This window comes from Salvelinus namaycush, chromosome 31, assembly GCF_016432855.1.
Source record: "Salvelinus namaycush isolate Seneca chromosome 31, SaNama_1.0, whole genome shotgun sequence".
NCBI lineage: Eukaryota > Metazoa > Chordata > Actinopteri > Salmoniformes > Salmonidae > Salvelinus > Salvelinus namaycush.
The window spans coordinates 9,719,992-9,738,364 of record NC_052337.1 but is presented as its reverse complement, the minus strand read 5'-3'; the positions used below and the strand labels follow the sequence as shown (position 1 = coordinate 9,738,364).

General features: G+C 41.7%; 1 protein-coding gene across 1 annotated transcript; it reads left to right on the top strand.

Moving 5' to 3' along the window:
• Positions 1-756: 756 nt before the first annotated feature.
• Positions 757-14,535, top strand: LOC120026195 (neuropeptide FF receptor 2-like). The gene is made up of 4 exons (XM_038971021.1): positions 757-1,072; positions 13,205-13,304; positions 13,474-13,594; positions 13,750-14,535. Exons 1-4 carry the CDS (start codon positions 922-924, stop codon positions 14,533-14,535), a joined length of 1,158 nt encoding a protein of 385 aa, XP_038826949.1. The 5' UTR covers positions 757-921.
• The last annotated feature ends 3,838 nt before the right edge of the window (positions 14,536-18,373 follow it).

Below are 18,373 nucleotides of genomic sequence, written 5' to 3'. Positions count from 1 at the left end.
TGCACTGTATGCCAATGGAAAGTGCCTTCAAGGTTCCACCCCACCATAGAAAGATGGCTTTTAAAGTAGAATTAAAAATAAATAAAAAAACAGAAGCAAGCGCACTGTCACGACCGTCGTTCTAATGAGACCAAGGTGCAGCGTGGTAGGCGTACATATTCCTTTTAAATAAATGAACAACGAACAAAAACAACCAAATCAACGAACGAAACGTGAAGCTTCACAATATGTGCTGACAGGCAACTAAACATAGACAAGATCCCACAAATAACCATGGGGAAATGGCTACCTAAATATGATCCCCAATCAGAGACAACGATAAACAGCTGCTTCTGATTGGGAACCATATCAGGCCACCATAGACATTCAAATTCACCTAGATGACCCTCCCAAGTCACTATCATGCCCCAACCAACACAGAGAATAAACAGCTTACTATGGTCAGGGTGTGACACACACCATCTCAACCAGAACTGTTATTTTGTGAATGACTACAATATATTCTAGAGGTGTCCAATGTGACAAATAATTTCACTGTCTGAAAAGCACAAAGAAAGAAATCCACAAACTAAAACTACCATATCTCCTCTCCTCTTTCTCTCTCTCTCTCGCTCTCTCTCTCGCTCACTCTCTCGCTCTCTCTCTCGCTCTCTCTCTCACTCTCTCTCTCACTCTCTCTCTCTCTCACTCTCTCTCTCACTCTCTCTGTCCTCAGATTCCACCATGACGCACACTCTGGATCCCATCAGCTCCAACAGAACAGAAGACTGGAACACCACTTTCTTCAACTCATCCAGGGACCTCCAGCACCCCCCATACCCATTCTACCAACAGAACATCACATACGTGGACCTCTACCTCCACAAGCCCTCGGTGGTGGTAGTCTTCATTGTGTCTTACCTGCTCATTTTCCTGGTGTGCATGGTGGGGAATGGTGTTGTGTGTTTCATTGTGTTGCGGAGCAAGAACATGAGGACGGTCACCAACCTCTTTATACTCAACCTGGCCATCAGTGACCTACTGGTGGGCATCTTCTGCATGCCAACTACCCTGGTGGACAACATCATAACAGGTTAGTAGCCAAAGTCCTCTTAACCCTAACCCTAGCCTCAACCACAACACCAACCCAAGCTTAATGTCCACACTCTAGCTCAGTGCTTCTCAATTATTTTCTGTTACGCCACCCCTAGGAAGAAGTAAACATTTCGCGCCCCCCAACTCTCCGCCGCGACTGTAAATAGTATAATTTGTCTATAAAATTGTTATAAGTACACCTCTGCATAACATTGTATCCTTATTAACATTAAAGAAAACAAAAAAGAAAGATATAGATCAACTTACAAAGAATAACTTTATTAACATTGTTTTTTAGTCTGTAACAGAAAAGACTTAAAGTGCATCGATTTGCCTGAAATTTAAAAAAAAATTCAAGCCTTATTTAAACTGTAAGCATTTTTTTACCATTTGATACTGAAAAATTAAATAAAATATAATCAATAAATAATAATACATTCAAATTGATCAGCAACATTAACTCAGGAGCACAATATATGAAAGACTTTGACCTATAAAACAAAAATGAATAAAACAATTTTTGCTGATTTTTTAAAATCAAAATGAGGAAGTGATAGTTTTATTTTTGCAGCACTTGCGTCATCCAGCATGACAGAGACCATGTCTAATGCTGCAGGTAGTATCAGCTCCTCTGCTATGGAGTGTTTTTTTTGCACTGAGCAATTTGGTACGCCACTTTATATGATGCTAACAGTGCTCGCTGGTTTACTGAAGTAGCATTCACAAAGCGGGACGATTGTTGGCAATATTCGGCACGTTTTTGCTGAAAAAACTCAAATGGCTTATCAGCGTGATTGGGGTGTAATGTCTTTAAGTGACGCCTTAATTTATTTGGCTTTATGCTGTCCGCTGCCAACATTTTTAGACACAGTAAACATACCGGTCTTTCCTCGTCTCCCACCGTAGTCACAGTGAAGCCAAGCGCTACATACGCGTCGTCATATTTCCTCGTCTTAGCTTTCGGGAGACTTACGTTTGTCTCATTATCTCCGTCTCTCTCCGCCTTTCTTTTCATCCCTGTTAAATATTTTTCCATGGTGTCTCTTAAGGGTTTGTTATCTGCACTTCATATCTCCTGCTCTGTGCTGTGTGCTCTTGTTCGGTGCAACAAAAAAAACTATTCCCTGCAGCAAAAAAAAGCATGTTCCCCGGGGTCACACGCGCCCCCCCTGGCATCGCTCCGAGCCCCCCAAGGGGGGCGCGCCCCACTATTTGAGAAGGACTGCTCTAGCTCAACCCTAATACTAGCCTCAACCACAACCCTAACCCTAACCCTAGCTTCATGTCCACACTCCTGCTCAACCCTAGTTTAACCGCAATTATAGTATATCATTATTATCTACACTGAACAAAAATATAAACGCAACATGTAAAATAAATGATCCCAGAAATGTTGTTAATGCTCAAAAAACTTGTTTCTCTCAAATGATGTGCACAAATTTGTTTCTACGGACCCCCCCTCCCGGATCCGGGATCATCCTCATCAGAAAAGCTGACTAGCATAGCCTAGCCTAGCGCCACAGGGATATAATATAATTTCATGAAATCACAAGTCCAATACAGCAAATGAAAGATAAACATCTTGTGAATCCAGCCAATATTTCCGATTTTTTAAAAGTGTTTTACAGCGAAAACACAATATATATTTATGTTAGCTCACCACAATAGCCCAAAACACAACGCCATTTTTTCACCGTAAAGATAGCTTTCACAAAACCCACAAATAGAGATAAAATTAATCACTAACCTTTGAACAACTTCATCAGATGACAGTCTTATGACATCATGTTATACAATACATTTATGTTTTGTTCGAAAATGTGCATATTTATAGCTACAAATCTGGGTTTTACAACGCAGCCATCGTCACAAATAGCACCAAAATTTTGGAGTCACGTAATCTAACAGAAAAACTCATCATAAACTTTGCTGAAAAATACATGTTGGACAAATAATTAAAGATACACTGGTTCTTAATGCAACCGCTGTGTTAGATTTAAAAAAATAACTTTAGTAAAAAGCACAGCATACAATAATCTGAGACAGCGCTCAGCCATTCTCCGCCATGTTGGAGTCCACATATTCTACAAAAATACGAAATAACATCATAAATATTCTCTTACCTTTGATGAACTTTCATCAGAATGCAGTGCCAGGAGTCCTAGTTCCACAATAAATCGTTGTTTTGTTTTAGAATGTCCATTTCTTCTGTCGAATTAGCAACTTTGGCTAGCATAGTGGAGCGCACATGTCCATGAACGTTTGGCGCATGGAACGAAAAATTCCAAAAGTCATAATAAAAGTCGAATAAACTGGTCAAACTCAGTTGAAAATCCATCTTTATGATGTTTTTCTCATATTTATCCAATAACGTCCCAGACGGAGCATTTCTTCGTGTCTACCTAACGCATTGCAGAAAATGATATGGTGCTCCCAGGTGCGCAGCAAAATACTGCCAATATGGCTGACCTGTCACTCCAAAAGCTCTCATTCGGTCCCACATCAGGCCAGACACCTCATTCAACATTCTACTGCCTGTTGACATCTAGTGGAAGGCTTATGAAGTGCATACATATCCATAAATACAAGGCAATTGAATAGGCAGGGCCTGTCACAGAGACCCATTTCAGAATTTTCACTTCCTGTTTGGAACTTTGCCTGCCAAATGAGTTCTGTTTTACTCACAGATATAATTCAAACAGTTTTAGAAACTTCAGAGTGTTTTCTATCCAATAGTAATAATATGCATATCATATGATCTAGAACAGAGTACGAGGCCGTTTAATTTGGGCACTATTTTTTCCCAAAGTGGAAATGGCGCCCCCTATTAAGAAGAAGTTAACTCCCTGTTAGTGAGCATTTCTCCATTTCCAAGATAATCCATCCACCTGATAGTTGTGGCATATCAAGCAGCTGATTATACAGCATGATTATTACACAGGTGCACCTTGAGCTGGGGACAATGAAAGTCCACCTTAAAATGTGCAGTTTTGTCACACAACACAATGCCACTGATGTCTCAAGTTTTGATGGAGTGTGCAATTGACATGCTGACTGCAGGATTGTCCACCAGAGCTGTTGCCAGACAATTGAATGTTCATTTCTCTACCATAAGCCGCCTCCAACATCATTTTAGAGAATTTGGCAGTACGTCCAACCGTATAACACGTGTATGGCATCATGTGGGCGATCGGATTGCTGACGTTGTGAACAGTGCCCCATGGTGGAGGTGGGGTTATGGTATGGGCAGGCATAAGCTACGGACATCAAATACAATGACATTTTATGGATGGCAATTTGAAAGCACAGAAATATCGTCACTAGATCCTCAGGCCCATTGTGAGGCCCATTTCTTTTAAGGAATCTTTGAACAACAGATGCATATCTGTATTTCCAGTCATGTGAAATCCATAGATTAGGGTCTAAAGAATGTATTTAAATTGACTGATTTCCTCATATAAACTGTAACTCAGTAAAATCTTTGAAATTGTTACATGTTGCGTTTATATTTTGGTTCAGTGTTTATATACACATCATTTGGAAAGCAAACACGAAAAACAAAACACAATGATATGAAACAAACACAGTAAAAAAGCATCCGCCTGAATTGCCTAGAGCAGGGCTTTCCAGCCCTGTTCCTGGAGAGCTATCCTCCTGTAGGATTTCACTTTAACCCCAGTTGTAACCAACTTGATTCAGCTTATCAACTAGCTAATTATTAGTATCAGGTTAGATTAGGGTTGGAGCGAAAACCTACAGGATGGTAGCTCTCCAGGAACCGGGTTAGAGAGCTCTGCCCCAGAGGGATCTAATCCATAAAATTGAAGGACTTTTGGAGATCGATCATTCCACGAGAGGCAAACATTTTGAAGGCAAATTAATTTAACCCAGTGGAGATTAAAGGTATCTCCAGGGTCAGCAGTGGATTCGGAAAGTATTCAGACCCCTTTACTTTTTCCACATTTTGTTACGTTACAGCCTTATTCTTAAATGTATTAAATCATTTCCCCCCAAACAATAACCCATAATGAAAAAGCGAAACAGGTTTTTTGAAATGTTTATAAAAAAATAAAAACAGAAATAGCTTATTTACATAATTATTCAGACCCTTTGCTTTGAGACTCTAAATTGAGCTCAGGTGTATCCTGCCTCCATTGATCATCCTTGAGATGTTTCTACAACTTGATAGGAGTCCACCTGTGGTAAATTAAATTGATTGGACATCATTTGGAAAGGCACAAACCTGTCTACATAAGGTCCCACACCAGCTCTGTCAGGAGAAATGGGCCAAAATTCACCCAATTTATTATGGAAAGCTTGTGGAAGGCTACCCGAAAAGTTTGACCCAAGTTAAACAATTTAAAGGCAATGCTACCAAATACTAATTGAGTGTATGTGAACTTCTGACCCACTGGGAATGTGATGAAAGAAAGAAAAGCTGAAATAAATCATTCTCTCTACTATTATTTTGACATTTCACATTCTAAAAATAAAGTGGTGATCCTAACTGACCTAAGACAGGGAATTTTTACTAGGATTAAATGTCAGGAATTGTGAAAAACCGAGTTTAAACGTATTTGGCTTAGGTGTATGTAAACTTCCGACTTCAACTGTACATAGGATGCCCAATGAGTGGAAGGCATAAGGACATCAGAGGAGAGCCGATAGTTATTATTCAGGCGGTGAAGATCAAGGCGGAGTAGTTTGGTTGGGAAAAAACAGGGAAGAGGAAACCATACTAATCCAGGGCAGAGTGCAAACAGGAGGAACAGAGAGGAGCCATTGGGCAGTGGTGGAAAAAGTACCCAATTGTCATACTTGAGTAAAAGTAAAGATAACTTAATAAAAAAATAATAAAGTAGAAGTGAAAGTCACCCAGTCTAATCCTTCTTGAGTAAAAGTCTAAAAGTATTTGGTTGTAAATATACTTAAGTATCAAAAGTAAAAGTATAAATCACTTCAAATTCCTTATATTAGGCAAACCAGAAGGCACCATGTTCTTTAAAAAAATGTATGGATAGCCAGGGGCACACTCCAACACTCAGACATCATTTACAAACAAAGCAAGTGTGTTAACTGAGTCTGCAAGATCAGAGGCAGTAGGGATGACCAGGGATGTTCTCTTGATAAGTGTGTGAATTTGACAATTTTTGTGTCTTGCTAAGCATTCATTATGTAACAATTACTTTTGGGTGTCAGGTAAAATATATGGAGTAAAAAGTACATTATTTTCTTTAGGAATGTAGTGAAGTAAAAGTAAAAGTAGTCAAAAATATAAATTGTAAAGTAAAGTACAGATACCCCAAAAAACGACTTTAGTAGTACTTTAAAGTATTGGTAAATGTTTTTATTATTATAATTTTACCTCCTTTTTCTTCCCAATTTCGTAATATCCAATTGCGATCTTGTCTCATCGCTGCAACTCGCAGGAGAGGCGAAGGTCAAGTCATGCGTCCTCCAAAACATGACCCTCCAAACCGCGCTTCTTAACACCTGCCCGCTTAACCCGAAAGCCAGCTGCACCAATGTGTCGGAGTAAACACCATTCAACTGACGCCCGGCCCGCTACAAGGAGATGCTAGAGAACAATGAGCCAAGTAAAGCCCCAGCCGACCAAACCCTCCCCTAACCCGGACGACGCTGGGCCAATTGTGCGCCACCCAATATGACTCCCGGGTCACGGCCGGTTGTGACACAGCCTGGGATCGAACCTGGGTCTGTAGTAACGCCTCAAGCACTGCTATGTAGTGCCTTAGACTGCTGCGCCACTTGGAAGTGAAAATATTTTTTGTTAAGAATTTTACACCACTACCATTGGGCAGGTGCATGACAGCGATTCAGATCCAATAAAATGCCTGATAAATCCACACAGAAACCACCACGGTCAGCAAAGCAGAAAGACAGAGCCCAACTAGTCTACTTTAAACCAGCTAGCACTAGAACCCACAGTTTATAACACATCTGAAACACAAGCCTCGCCAGCAGAGCAAAAGCAAAGAGAGAGCAGAGACTTACTCAATGAGATGGTCGGCTGGGGCCCACGCGATGGCAAAAGAATGGAGGCTGGGTTACCAGAGCGAGAGCCAGGGAGAGAAGGGCTTCAGGGGAGAGGCCATAGGACGCGGCTAGGGATGCCGTCTGGGCCGGCAGCCTTGTGAGGGTTAACACACTTAAATGTCTTACTCATGTTGGCCATGGAAAATGAGAGCTCACAGTTCTCGTGACCAACGATGGACTCCATCAGCAAAACTGTGTTTTCCTCGATGTGGGTGAAGAAGGTGTTTAGCTTATCCGGGAGCAAGGCGATGTGTCTGGTTTTCCCTGTTACTGGAGTCTCTGCCACATACGTCTCGCGTCTGAGCCGTTGTCTCTGTATTGACGTTTTGCCTGTTTGATTACCTTACGGAGGGCATAGCTGGGCTGTTTGTACTCGTCCATGTTCCTAGTCACCTTGCCGTCTTTAAATGCTGCCATCTATCCACTGTGTTTGGTTTGGATAAGTTCTAATTGTCCCAGTGGGAACAACATCCTATATGTACTTCCTGATGAACTCAGTCACAGAATCAGTGTATACGTCAATGTAATTATCAGTGGTAACCCAGAACATATCCCAGTCCGCGGGATGAAAACAATCTTGAAACATAGATTCCAATTGGTCAGACCAACGTTGAACAGTCCTTACCAAGTGTACTTCCTGTTTAAGTTTCTGTCCATAGGAAGGGAGGAGCAGAATGGAGGTGTGATCTGATTTGCTGAAGGGAGGGCGGGGGAGGGCTTTGTAGCCATCCTGGAAGGGGGAGTAACAATGGTTTAGAATTCTTGATGAGCGAGTAGTGCAGGCAATGTGTGGATAAATCTTCTGTCACATTGTCCTCAGATTTGCTTAATTAAATAAATGCAGCCTCAGGATATGCAGTTTCTAGTTTGCACAAAGTCCAGTGTAGTTTCTTGAGAGGCTCGAGGATAGAAGATGTTCAAGAGCCTATGGTCTCAGACTTGAGGCAACGGTACCGCTTGCCGTGCGGAAGGAGCGAGAACACTCTATGACTTGGGTGGCTGGAGTCTTTATCAATTTTCTGGGCCTTCCTATCACACCACCTGATATAGAGGTCCTGTATGGTAGGGAGCTCGGCCCCAATGATGTACTGGGCCGTACGCACCACCCTCTGTAGCACCATGCGTTCAAGGTCAGTGTAATTGCCATACCAAACAGTGATGCAGCCAGTCAATATGCTCTCAATGGTACAGCTGAAGAACTTGTTGACGATTTTGAGGGCCTGTGCCAAATCTTTTCAACCTCCTGATGTGTTAAAACGAGAAAGTGGTGCAAGGTAGTATCCTCAGTAGCTACAGGAGAGAAACCAAATCTCATGGAGAACCCTGGATCATTCCCTTGGTTCCATCAAAAACAGCATCCATTCTCTTCTTAATTGTTTAAGTCAGTAAATTATTTTGCTTTCACTACAGTGAACATGCTGTATCACAGGTCTCACATTTTATGGCTTGACACTCCATCTCTGGATCTGACTCCAAAACAGAGGAGTCTGACATGCTTATACTTAGTACTTAATAAAACACTTAAAACAATGGTTTTATAGGTATAAAATGTGTCTTTGAAATATAAAATCTATCATGCATTGAGTTGTTCAACTGACTAGGTATCACCTTTCCTGAAGTGTTTAAAAAAAAAAAAACCCACTGAAGCGCAGAATCTAACCCTAGCTTCATGTCCACACTCCGACTCAACCCTAACCCTCGACCACAACCCTAACCCTAGCTTCATGTCCACCCTCTGGCTCAACTCTAACCACAGTAACCCTAACCCTAACAATCCTGCATGCCAACAACTTTATAACATGTCACACACTTTCCACACTTTCTCTGTGATAGTATTGCTAACATGTTGTTTGTGGTATTGGGGTTATTTTCTTGAATGTTTGTGTTTACTGTAATGGTCATATTCTGACAGCTGATAGGTCCAATGGATAAAATCAGTCCAAGAGCATCAACCATTGCTACTTCTATACCTACAGCACTTGCTTAAAGTGACAAAGTCATGAACTTAGTGCTTAGAGTGCTATCTACGTTTGCCCAACGTCTATTACACAGTTTCCAATCGCTTGTCTTTCCAAGTATTCCCTTGCTCAGTCCCTATACATTTTTGTTAATGCTTATGATCTTTTTCATAATATTCTTTTGTTGTTACCACCACAAATATATGCTGCCACTAAGACCGCACTGAACGAGCTGTATAAGGTGTCATGACGTGGCCCTCTTTGGGTATAGCGAGTGGCTTCCCCCTCTCTCCCTATTACACCCAGGTTCTGTTATCCCAGGTCGTAAATTCCTGGAGGAGACTCTCTCCTCCTGGCCATGCAGGAAGAGACACATAGAGAGCAAAGGAACTCCTTCTACATCACAGAACTTTAGAACTGAACAATATCCATGTTTTGGAGAATGTGCAAACGGTTGGTGGAGAAGCCAGCTACGACCCGGTCCGTTTTGTTTCATGTTTGTGACCTCATGAAAGACAATACAGCCACATTACCATAACTCTGTTTATACAGGAGCCTCCGTTATGAGGTTTGCGTCTAATTATTGTATAAAATTAATGAGTAAAGATTAAACTATTTGTGAAATGATGTAATGTGATTTTAAACCGTTAATGTGAGAGAATTGTATTCCCTTTAAAGTTTAACTAAGTCATTGGCCCGTCCCCATGAGCACAGACATGATCTGGCTCATGGGACAGCCCTTTTCTACTGTTACGAATAAAACCCCCACCTGAAGAAATCCTCTTCAGACCATGCGTACCTCGGACACCGAGGGGGCAAAGGTTGAGTTTAGACCACAAAAATCTCTGTATAAGCTAATGTTGTAATGGTTGTTGACTTCCTAACCATACCACGTGGAGCATTGGCTACACGTGTGGAAATGGTTGAACTCTGAGACTATCGATCCTGACAGAATGAGAGCAAATCTTCGATACTAATTACTAGTCTACAGCTAGAAATTGTTAACCTGGGATGCGAAGACTGACAACCGCCGAAACATCTACTCTATAAGAACATTTCTGAATGGTACCCGAAGTATCTATTCTAACCACGAAAAACTCCAGGGAAGCAGAGAGACGTTTGGATGAACTTTCCAACAGAAAGACGAACGATTCCAACAGAGATCACGACGACACACTGAGCGTAAATATATATTGATTGCAATTATTCCCGAATGAGTGAGCGTTCATGTGCAAAGGATTAGCATTTCAATTAATATAATTATCAACTGTGTAGTGACTCTTTTTTCTTTCCCGCCCTTCTCAGTCCACACCCACTTCCCTTTGTCCACCAAGCCGTCATATCGGCTTAGCCCACTAGGGAACCTGCCCTATCATTTCCTTGTAACCATATCTACTGTTTGTTTGTTTGTGCATTTGTGTGATTATTTAGTTAGTTAGTAAATAAATGATTAAGACAATTGGTGTATGGATGATTCATAGTAAGGGCTGGGTTTGTGCAGATAACCAACAATTTACGACGTTTGGAATGAGACTAACGTGAGGTAAAGAATAATTAATTAATTAGAAGACTAATTGAGTTATATTAGGAAAATTATAACTTTGTAATCTGAAGATTTTCCTTGGTGCCCCAACATCCTAGTTAATTACATTTACATGATTTGTTTAATCACGTAATAATCATTAGAGAAATGATTTGATAAAATATGTCTTCGACAAAGGCCATAAGCAAACAAGAAAATGTTCACCCAAATACGACACTCCAAGTGGCCAGGGATTTTAATGCAGGGAAACTGAAATCCGTTTTACCTCCGTTCTACCAGCAAGTCTCCTGTGCAATTAGAGGTGAAAAAAAACTCTAGGTCATCTCTTTTCTACACACAGAGATGCATACAAAGCTCTCCCTTGCCCTCCATTTGGCAAATCTGACCAATACTCCATCCTCTTAATTCCTGCTTACAAGCAAAAGCTCAAACAGGAAGTACCAGGGATGCGTTCAAAATGGAAGTGGTCCGATGAAGCGAACGCTAAACTACAGGACTGTTTCGCTAGCACAGATTGGAACATGCTATGGCATTCATCCAATGGCATTGAGGAGTTTACCATATCAGTCAGCAACTTAATTAATAAGTGCATCGGCGACATAGTCCCCACAGTGACTGTACGTACATATCCTAACCAGAAGCCATGGATTGCGGGCAACATCCACACTGAGCTAATGGTAGAGCTTCCACTTTCAAGTAGCAGGACACAAATCTGGACACTTATAAGATATCCACTATGCTCTTCGATGAACCATCAAACAGGCAAAACATCAATACAGGACTAAAATCTAATCCTACTCTGACACTTGTCAGATGTGGCAGGGCTTGCAAACTATCATGGACTACAAAGGGAAACCCAGCCGCGAGCTGCCCAGTGACGCCAGCCTACCAGAGGAGCTAAATGCCTTCTATGCTCGCTTCTGGCAATCAACACTGAATCATGCATGAGCGCACCAGCTGTTCCTGACGACTGTGTGACCACACTCTCCATAGCCCATGTGAGTAAGACCTTTAAATAGGTTAACATTCACAAGGCCGCAGGGCCAGACGGATTAGCAGGACGCGTACTCAGAGCATGTGCTGACCAGCTAGCAAGTTTCTTCACTGACATTTTCAACCTTTCCCTGACCCAGTCTGTAATACCCACATGTTTCAAGCAGACTATCAAAGTACTCGTGTCTAACTGACTATTGCCCCGTAGCGCTCACATCTGCAGCCATAAAATGCTTTGAAAGGCTGGACCCACAATTCACATACAGCCCCAACAAATTCACAAATGAAACAATCTCTATTGCACTCCACACTTCCCTTTCCCACCTGGACAAAATTAATGTCTACGTGAGAATGCTGTTCATTGACTACAGCTCAGAGCCCTCTAAGCTCATCACTAAACTAAGGACCCTGGGATTAAACACCTCCCTCTGCAATTGGATACTGGACCCTCTGGCGGGCCGCCCCCAGGTGGTGAGGTTAGGCAACAATACGGTACTCTACGCTGACCCTCAACATGGGTGCCCCTCAGAGGTGCGTGCTTAGCCCCTTCCTGTACTCACCCACAACTGCGAGGCTGCACACAACTCCAATACCATCATTAAGTTTGCTGACGACACAACGGTGATAGACCTGACCACCGACTACGATGAGACAGCCAATAGGGAGGTCAGAGACCTGTGAATGTGGTGCCAGGACAACAAACTCTCCCTCAACGTCAGCAAGACAAAGGAGCTTATCGTGGACTACAGGAAACGGAAGGCCGAGCACCCCCCCATTCATGACAACACCTTTTTCCCCCTCAGGAGGCTGAAAAGATTTGGTATGGGCCCTCAGATCCTCAAAAGGTTCTACAGCTGCACCATCAAGAGCATCTTAACTGGCTACATCATCTCTTGGTATGGCAACTGCTCGGCATCCAACCGCAAGGCGCTACAGAGGGTAATGCGTACGACCCAGCTCCCTGCCATCCAGTACCTCTATACCAGGCGGCGTCAGAGGAAAAAATGTCAAAGACTATAGCCACCCAAGTCACAGTCTGCTACCGCAGAGCGTTACCGGAGCACCAAGTCTGGGACCAAAAGGCTTGTGAACAGCTTCTACCCCAAAGCCATAAGACTGCTGAATTGTTCATTAAATGGTTACCCGGATGTTCTGCTTTTCGACCCACTACCTACATGTACATAGTACTTCAATTAATCAATCACCTAACCAAACCTACATGTACATATTACCTCAATCAATCACCCCAACTACCACGTACCTCAGTACACTGACTCGGTACCGTTACTCCTTGTATGTAATCTGTATATTGCCTCGTTATTGTTATTTTATTGTGTTATTTTGTGTCTCTATTTTCTTTTTATTTCTTTGTTAATTTTCTAATTTTTAACTGCATTGTTCGGAAAGGGGCCCGTAAGTAAGCATTTCACGTTAAAGGCTACACTTGTTGTATTCAGCGTATCTGACAAATAACATTTTATGTGAAAAGAGATTCAACCTCAGAATCTATTTCACATGACTCATTATTTGTCCCAGATATCTCCTTTCTTGTATATTCTAAATATGTCTCTTTTGACAGGCTGGCCTTTTGGGAGGTTAGTGTGTAAGCTGAGTGGGATGGTTCAAGGCATATCAGTGTCAGCTTCAGTCTTTACTCTGGTGGCAATAGCTGTGGATAGGTGAGGTTTCTTTCAACTGATTAAATCATTTTATTAAATTAATTGTGCGTGTTTGTGTGTGTTTAGACAATTTCAACGCAATTTCACAGCACAACAGACAATTTCACAATACAGACATTTTACAGAATGCTCTTATACTCTCCTCCCCCCTCACCTCCCGTCTGAACAGGTTCCGCTGCATCGTGTACCCCTTCAAGCAGAAGCTGACAATCTCCACCTCCACACTGATCATCATCATCATCTGGGTGCTGGCTATCTCCATAATGTGTCCCTCAGGGGTCATGCTCCAGGTACACTGTCTAATGCTGGTGCATGTCAGGTTTTGTTAATCAATGGATTTGAGAGGGACACATCAACATGTCAAGTTTAACATCAATGTAAAGCGTAAGCATCAGACACATTTTCATCCCTTTCTGTTTTTTAAAATTGTGACTATATTTCCAAGGTGACCAAGGAGCAGCGTGTCCTTATCCTACTGGGGGACGGCTACAACAACACCCGCCCCTTCTACTGGTGCCGTGAGAACTGGCCCAATCAAGAGATGAGGAAGATCTACACCACCGTCCTATTCGCTAACATCTATCTAGCCCCATTATCACTCATTGTCATCATGTACGCCCGCATCGGATTCACTCTCTTTAAGACGGCTGTACCCTCCTCTGGCGGGTGCAGTGGTAGTGGCAGCAGCGGTGGGACAAAACCCAGCCTGGACAACCACCGTCAGTCAAAGAAGAAGAAGAGGGTGATCAAGATGCTGTTGGTAGTGGCGCTTCTCTTCATCCTGTCATGGCTCCCGCTGTGGACGCTGATGATGCTGAGCGACTACGCCAGCCTGACGGCAAGCCAGCACCGCATCATCAACATCTACGTGTACCCGCTGGCCCACTGGCTGGCCTTCTTCAACTCCTCCGTCAACCCCATCATCTACGGCTTCTTCAATGAGAACTTCCGACGGGGGTTCCAGGCCGCATTTAAATTCCAGCTGTGCTCCGCAGTCATGGAGCGCCAGAAGACCTACTCGCATCGTATCCAAGGCAATGCAGTGTTACCAGCGAATCTGCACCTGCCGACCGGGCCCGGCTCAGGGGGGTCGGAATTGGCTTTGGTGAACAGGAAGGGGTTGGGTCGGGAGGAAGTTGTCGGGCGGACATCCGGCGGGCGATCGTCAGAGAGCGACGTGAAGGAGCAGGATCTGATCATGGAGGATCTGGAGAAGGTATCCCAGATTTGAACATTTCAAACATACTGTATTGGGACATGTAGAGGACAGATTTAAACATTTCATAGATACTGTATGTGCCATTGGGACATGTAGTGGACAGATTTAAAAATGTGATTTTAATCACACATACTGTAACACACATACTATACTGTACATGCCATAGAGAGACATTCAGATAACCTGGAGTAGGTATCAGATTTAAACATGACATTTAAACATGTACTGTTACATTTACTGTAATACCCATACTGTGCTATAGACATTCAGGAAATGCGGAAGGTATCCCAGAATACACATACTGTACCTGCCATAGAAACTTGAGGCAGACGCTGCACTGAGAAGACCCTCACACCCACATAATGTGTCCCTGGAGAAGATATCCCAGATTTAAACACAGAATTTTAACATGTACTGTAACTGTACGTGCCATTGCCCATTGGGATCGGCCAGAGGAGCCAGACCCTGCACTGAGCACAGAGGATACAGGTTGCGTCCCAAATGGCACCCTATTCCCTAAATTCTTGCAACAACTTGCCACGTGGCCCCGTTTTTAAAGGATTGTGGGTAATTCCAATTTTTTTGACTTCATGACACTTTTACACAATATTATATGCATGTTTGAAGAAAGAAAACTATATTTCTATATTAGTATTAAGCAGTTTGTTGTGCTTTGAGGTGTACTGGATCATGGTACATGGATATCAAAGCCGATGACACAACATATTCCCAACATCAACAATGTCATGTGCACCACCCTTAATGACCGAGGCAAATGCAACATTCCACACTGCTTGCAGCTCTACCACCACGTATTCTACTGCTAGTGGTTTGAGCACTATGCTCAACAATGCCTGCGAAAGTGGGTTAAAATGACTGATAATCAAAAACATAAATCAATGTTAAAACAAAAAGACACAATCACTGAAAGTAACTAATCAAAAATATTAACTAGATCTAACAGATAACAGTTTTGGAATTGATCAAATTAAGTTGGATCTAAGGCATTTTTTAGATGCTGGACTTGTGAAACACCAAATGTTAAGTATATTATACATACGAATACCTCATCTTGGAAATACTCAAAAAGCTGATGCAAATAGTTGCAACATTTACATAATTTAGGAGACACTCTTATCAAGAGCAATTTACAGGAGCAAAGCCTTGCTCAAGGGGACATTGAAATAATTTTCACTTTGTCACATCATGGATTCGAACTAGGGACCTTTTAGTCTTAACCGCTAGGCTACCTGTCACTAAACTAGCACAATATTTTTTACGCTGCAGGCACATCTCTGCTTAGCAGAAGTATTTACAATCTGTCTAAACATCTCTTTCTGAATGTCATGAATATGTTTCATTATTGTGTCCGTGTTTAGTGGATGGTGGATTAATCCATACGGAGACACTGATTGTGGCGAAGAGGGAAGATGATTAACAGGGAATTCTTTTTATACACAATTCTTGATTATGTTCAATTATATGCCAATCTCTCTATGGGGAAAGTCTGATTGGAAAAGACAGCATTAACTATAGATGTAAGAAAGATTTGATTTGAGCATCATCTTGTATCATACTGCACTTTGATTGTCTTGTCTCGAACATTCCATTCCATTTGCTTGCACCAAATATACAATCTTCCATTCCAGTACCTCTTTTGTATTGAAAAACATAATTAGGACATATTGTTCTTCAACTGATGTTTAAGGGGGCACATTTTCTCCTTTTTTTTCCTTCCGCAGGTTATATATGACCTATGAGACACACTTAATGTCACAAAGAAATGGTGCAGTCAACCTTCATTCAGCCGTGCAGTAGCCAGTGGACATCAATTTCCTCATGGCTCTTTAGGGTCATGACTGACTGGTGACATTTAAGAATGACATCTCACACTTAAGAGGGACATCTTATTGAATGTCACATGATATGCATGGATTCATCCTTACCGGTGGACAATAGAGTACCTGTGCCTCTTGCTGGGCTATGCTCAGTCAAAGAGGGGAGTGGGAGGGTGGATGGATGCAGGGGGACACTTGTTGTGCTCCACACCTCTCAGTCAAAGGGAGGGGCACTCAGAGCCGAGGATAACGCAGTGACGTGCCTATTCAGTTGCCTTGGGACTGATTCAAACATGACAAGAGACCATGCAGGGATGAGAGATGCCTCCTGCTGCTGCACACTTAAACAGACAAGAGGACTGGGAATGAAAGGGAATAGAAACAACCAAACAACGACCAACAATTAAGCAGTGTACTTATGAGATACAGTGAAGGATATTATTTTATGTTGTTTTGTTTGTATTTTAATAGTGATTGTGAATATAAATTTTTAACGATGAGTGTCTTGCACCAGAATTTTATGCTACTTTTCTGTGTGCCAAAATATGGTCAACTTTCTGCAGAACAGGAATAGTTGTTCTGACTACTGATCCTTGTTAACAAAGAAAATATGACTTTATGACTACAGCCTACTTCATTTGGAGGCTAAGGAATCTATATGTCATATAAATACAGTAGCTGTATTCATGCATGTTTTACTCTTTTGGAAAACCTTTATGATGTTGGAAAACCTTTATGATGTTGGAAAACCTTTATGATGTTGGAAAACCTTTATGATGTGGAAAATAACTGGTAGCCTAATATTTCACTTCCATCATGGTTTCTAGTTCCCACACTACACTGTGTCTTAACATAGTAACATAACATCACAGTTATGTCAGTCGACACAACGACACTGTTAGGAAACAGGGAATTATGGATCTAGACCAGGGCTCTTCAAACTTGTTCCTGGAGAGATACCCTCCTGTAGGTTCTCGTTCCAACCCCAGAAGTATAGCCTGATTCGGCTTATCAACCAGCTAATGATCAGATTAAGGTGTGCTAAATTAGGGTTGGAGCAAAAACCTACAGGGACAGGGTTTGTTGTATTAAAGGGTTTGTTGTATAAATATATGATGTACTGTATCATATCTGTCAAAGTCATCAAATGTCATCAAATGTTATGATAGGTTGTCTGTTGTTGTCATGAGACTGACAGGGCTGTGATTTGTCATGAAGTATTGCCACAATAGCGGTGTTGTGATTGTCTGGTTCAAGAAATGTGTAACATAAAAAATACATACCTTAGCTTATCGGTTGAAGATGAGTCCACCCAGCCTCTGAGATTGTACAATCATTTGAACTGTTTACAGCTGCTAAGTAATCGTAATAAACCAGTTAAAAATTATTTAATTTTGAAGATGTCAAAGGCTGTGCTATGTTCCCACATTTAAAAACAGTTTAGTATTCACTGTAGTGTTTTTGCAGACTAAAGTACTGTAGTATTTACTGTAGTGTTTTTGCAGACATTACAGTAGTATTTACAATACTGCTTTTGTTATATCATTGACATAGCAGTGGGGGCTTTGTCTTTGAGGAAACCTACTGGACAAAATACTCAAAGAGCAGATTTTCCATAACATGTAGGTAGGATTCAGAGTTTCTGCTCTTTTTTTATAAACTGTAGGGAACACATTATATGGTCTATACTTGGCATGTAGGTTTCGTATGGGTGGCACACATTGGGATATGGGTTAATGGGCAGTGTATATGCAAATCAAATACTTGAATGTATACTATAGTAATTACTGTAGTGTTTTTGCAGATATTACTGTAGTATTAAAGTGTGTTTTTGTTTAGTGTTTTTGTGAACAATACTATAGTATTTGCTGTGATGTTTTTGTGGTCTGTAGTATACTGTAGTATTTACTATACATTTACTCTACAGTATACTACAACATTCTATAGTAAGTACTACACATGCTCGAGGTATACTACAGTGTGTAGTATAGTATTCTACAGTTTACCACATA

Excerpts from the sequence above, each read along its gene's own strand:
- LOC120026195 (XM_038971021.1), top strand. The coding sequence starts at position 922 with ATGGTGGGGAATGGTGTTGTGTGTTTCATTGTGTTGCGGAGCAAGAAC. Across the intron at positions 1,073-13,204 it reads GGTGGACAACATCATAACAG|GCTGGCCTTTTGGGAGGTTA; the intron begins GTTAGTAGCCAA and ends CTCTTTTGACAG. Across the intron at positions 13,595-13,749 it reads CCTCAGGGGTCATGCTCCAG|GTGACCAAGGAGCAGCGTGT; the intron begins GTACACTGTCTA and ends TATATTTCCAAG.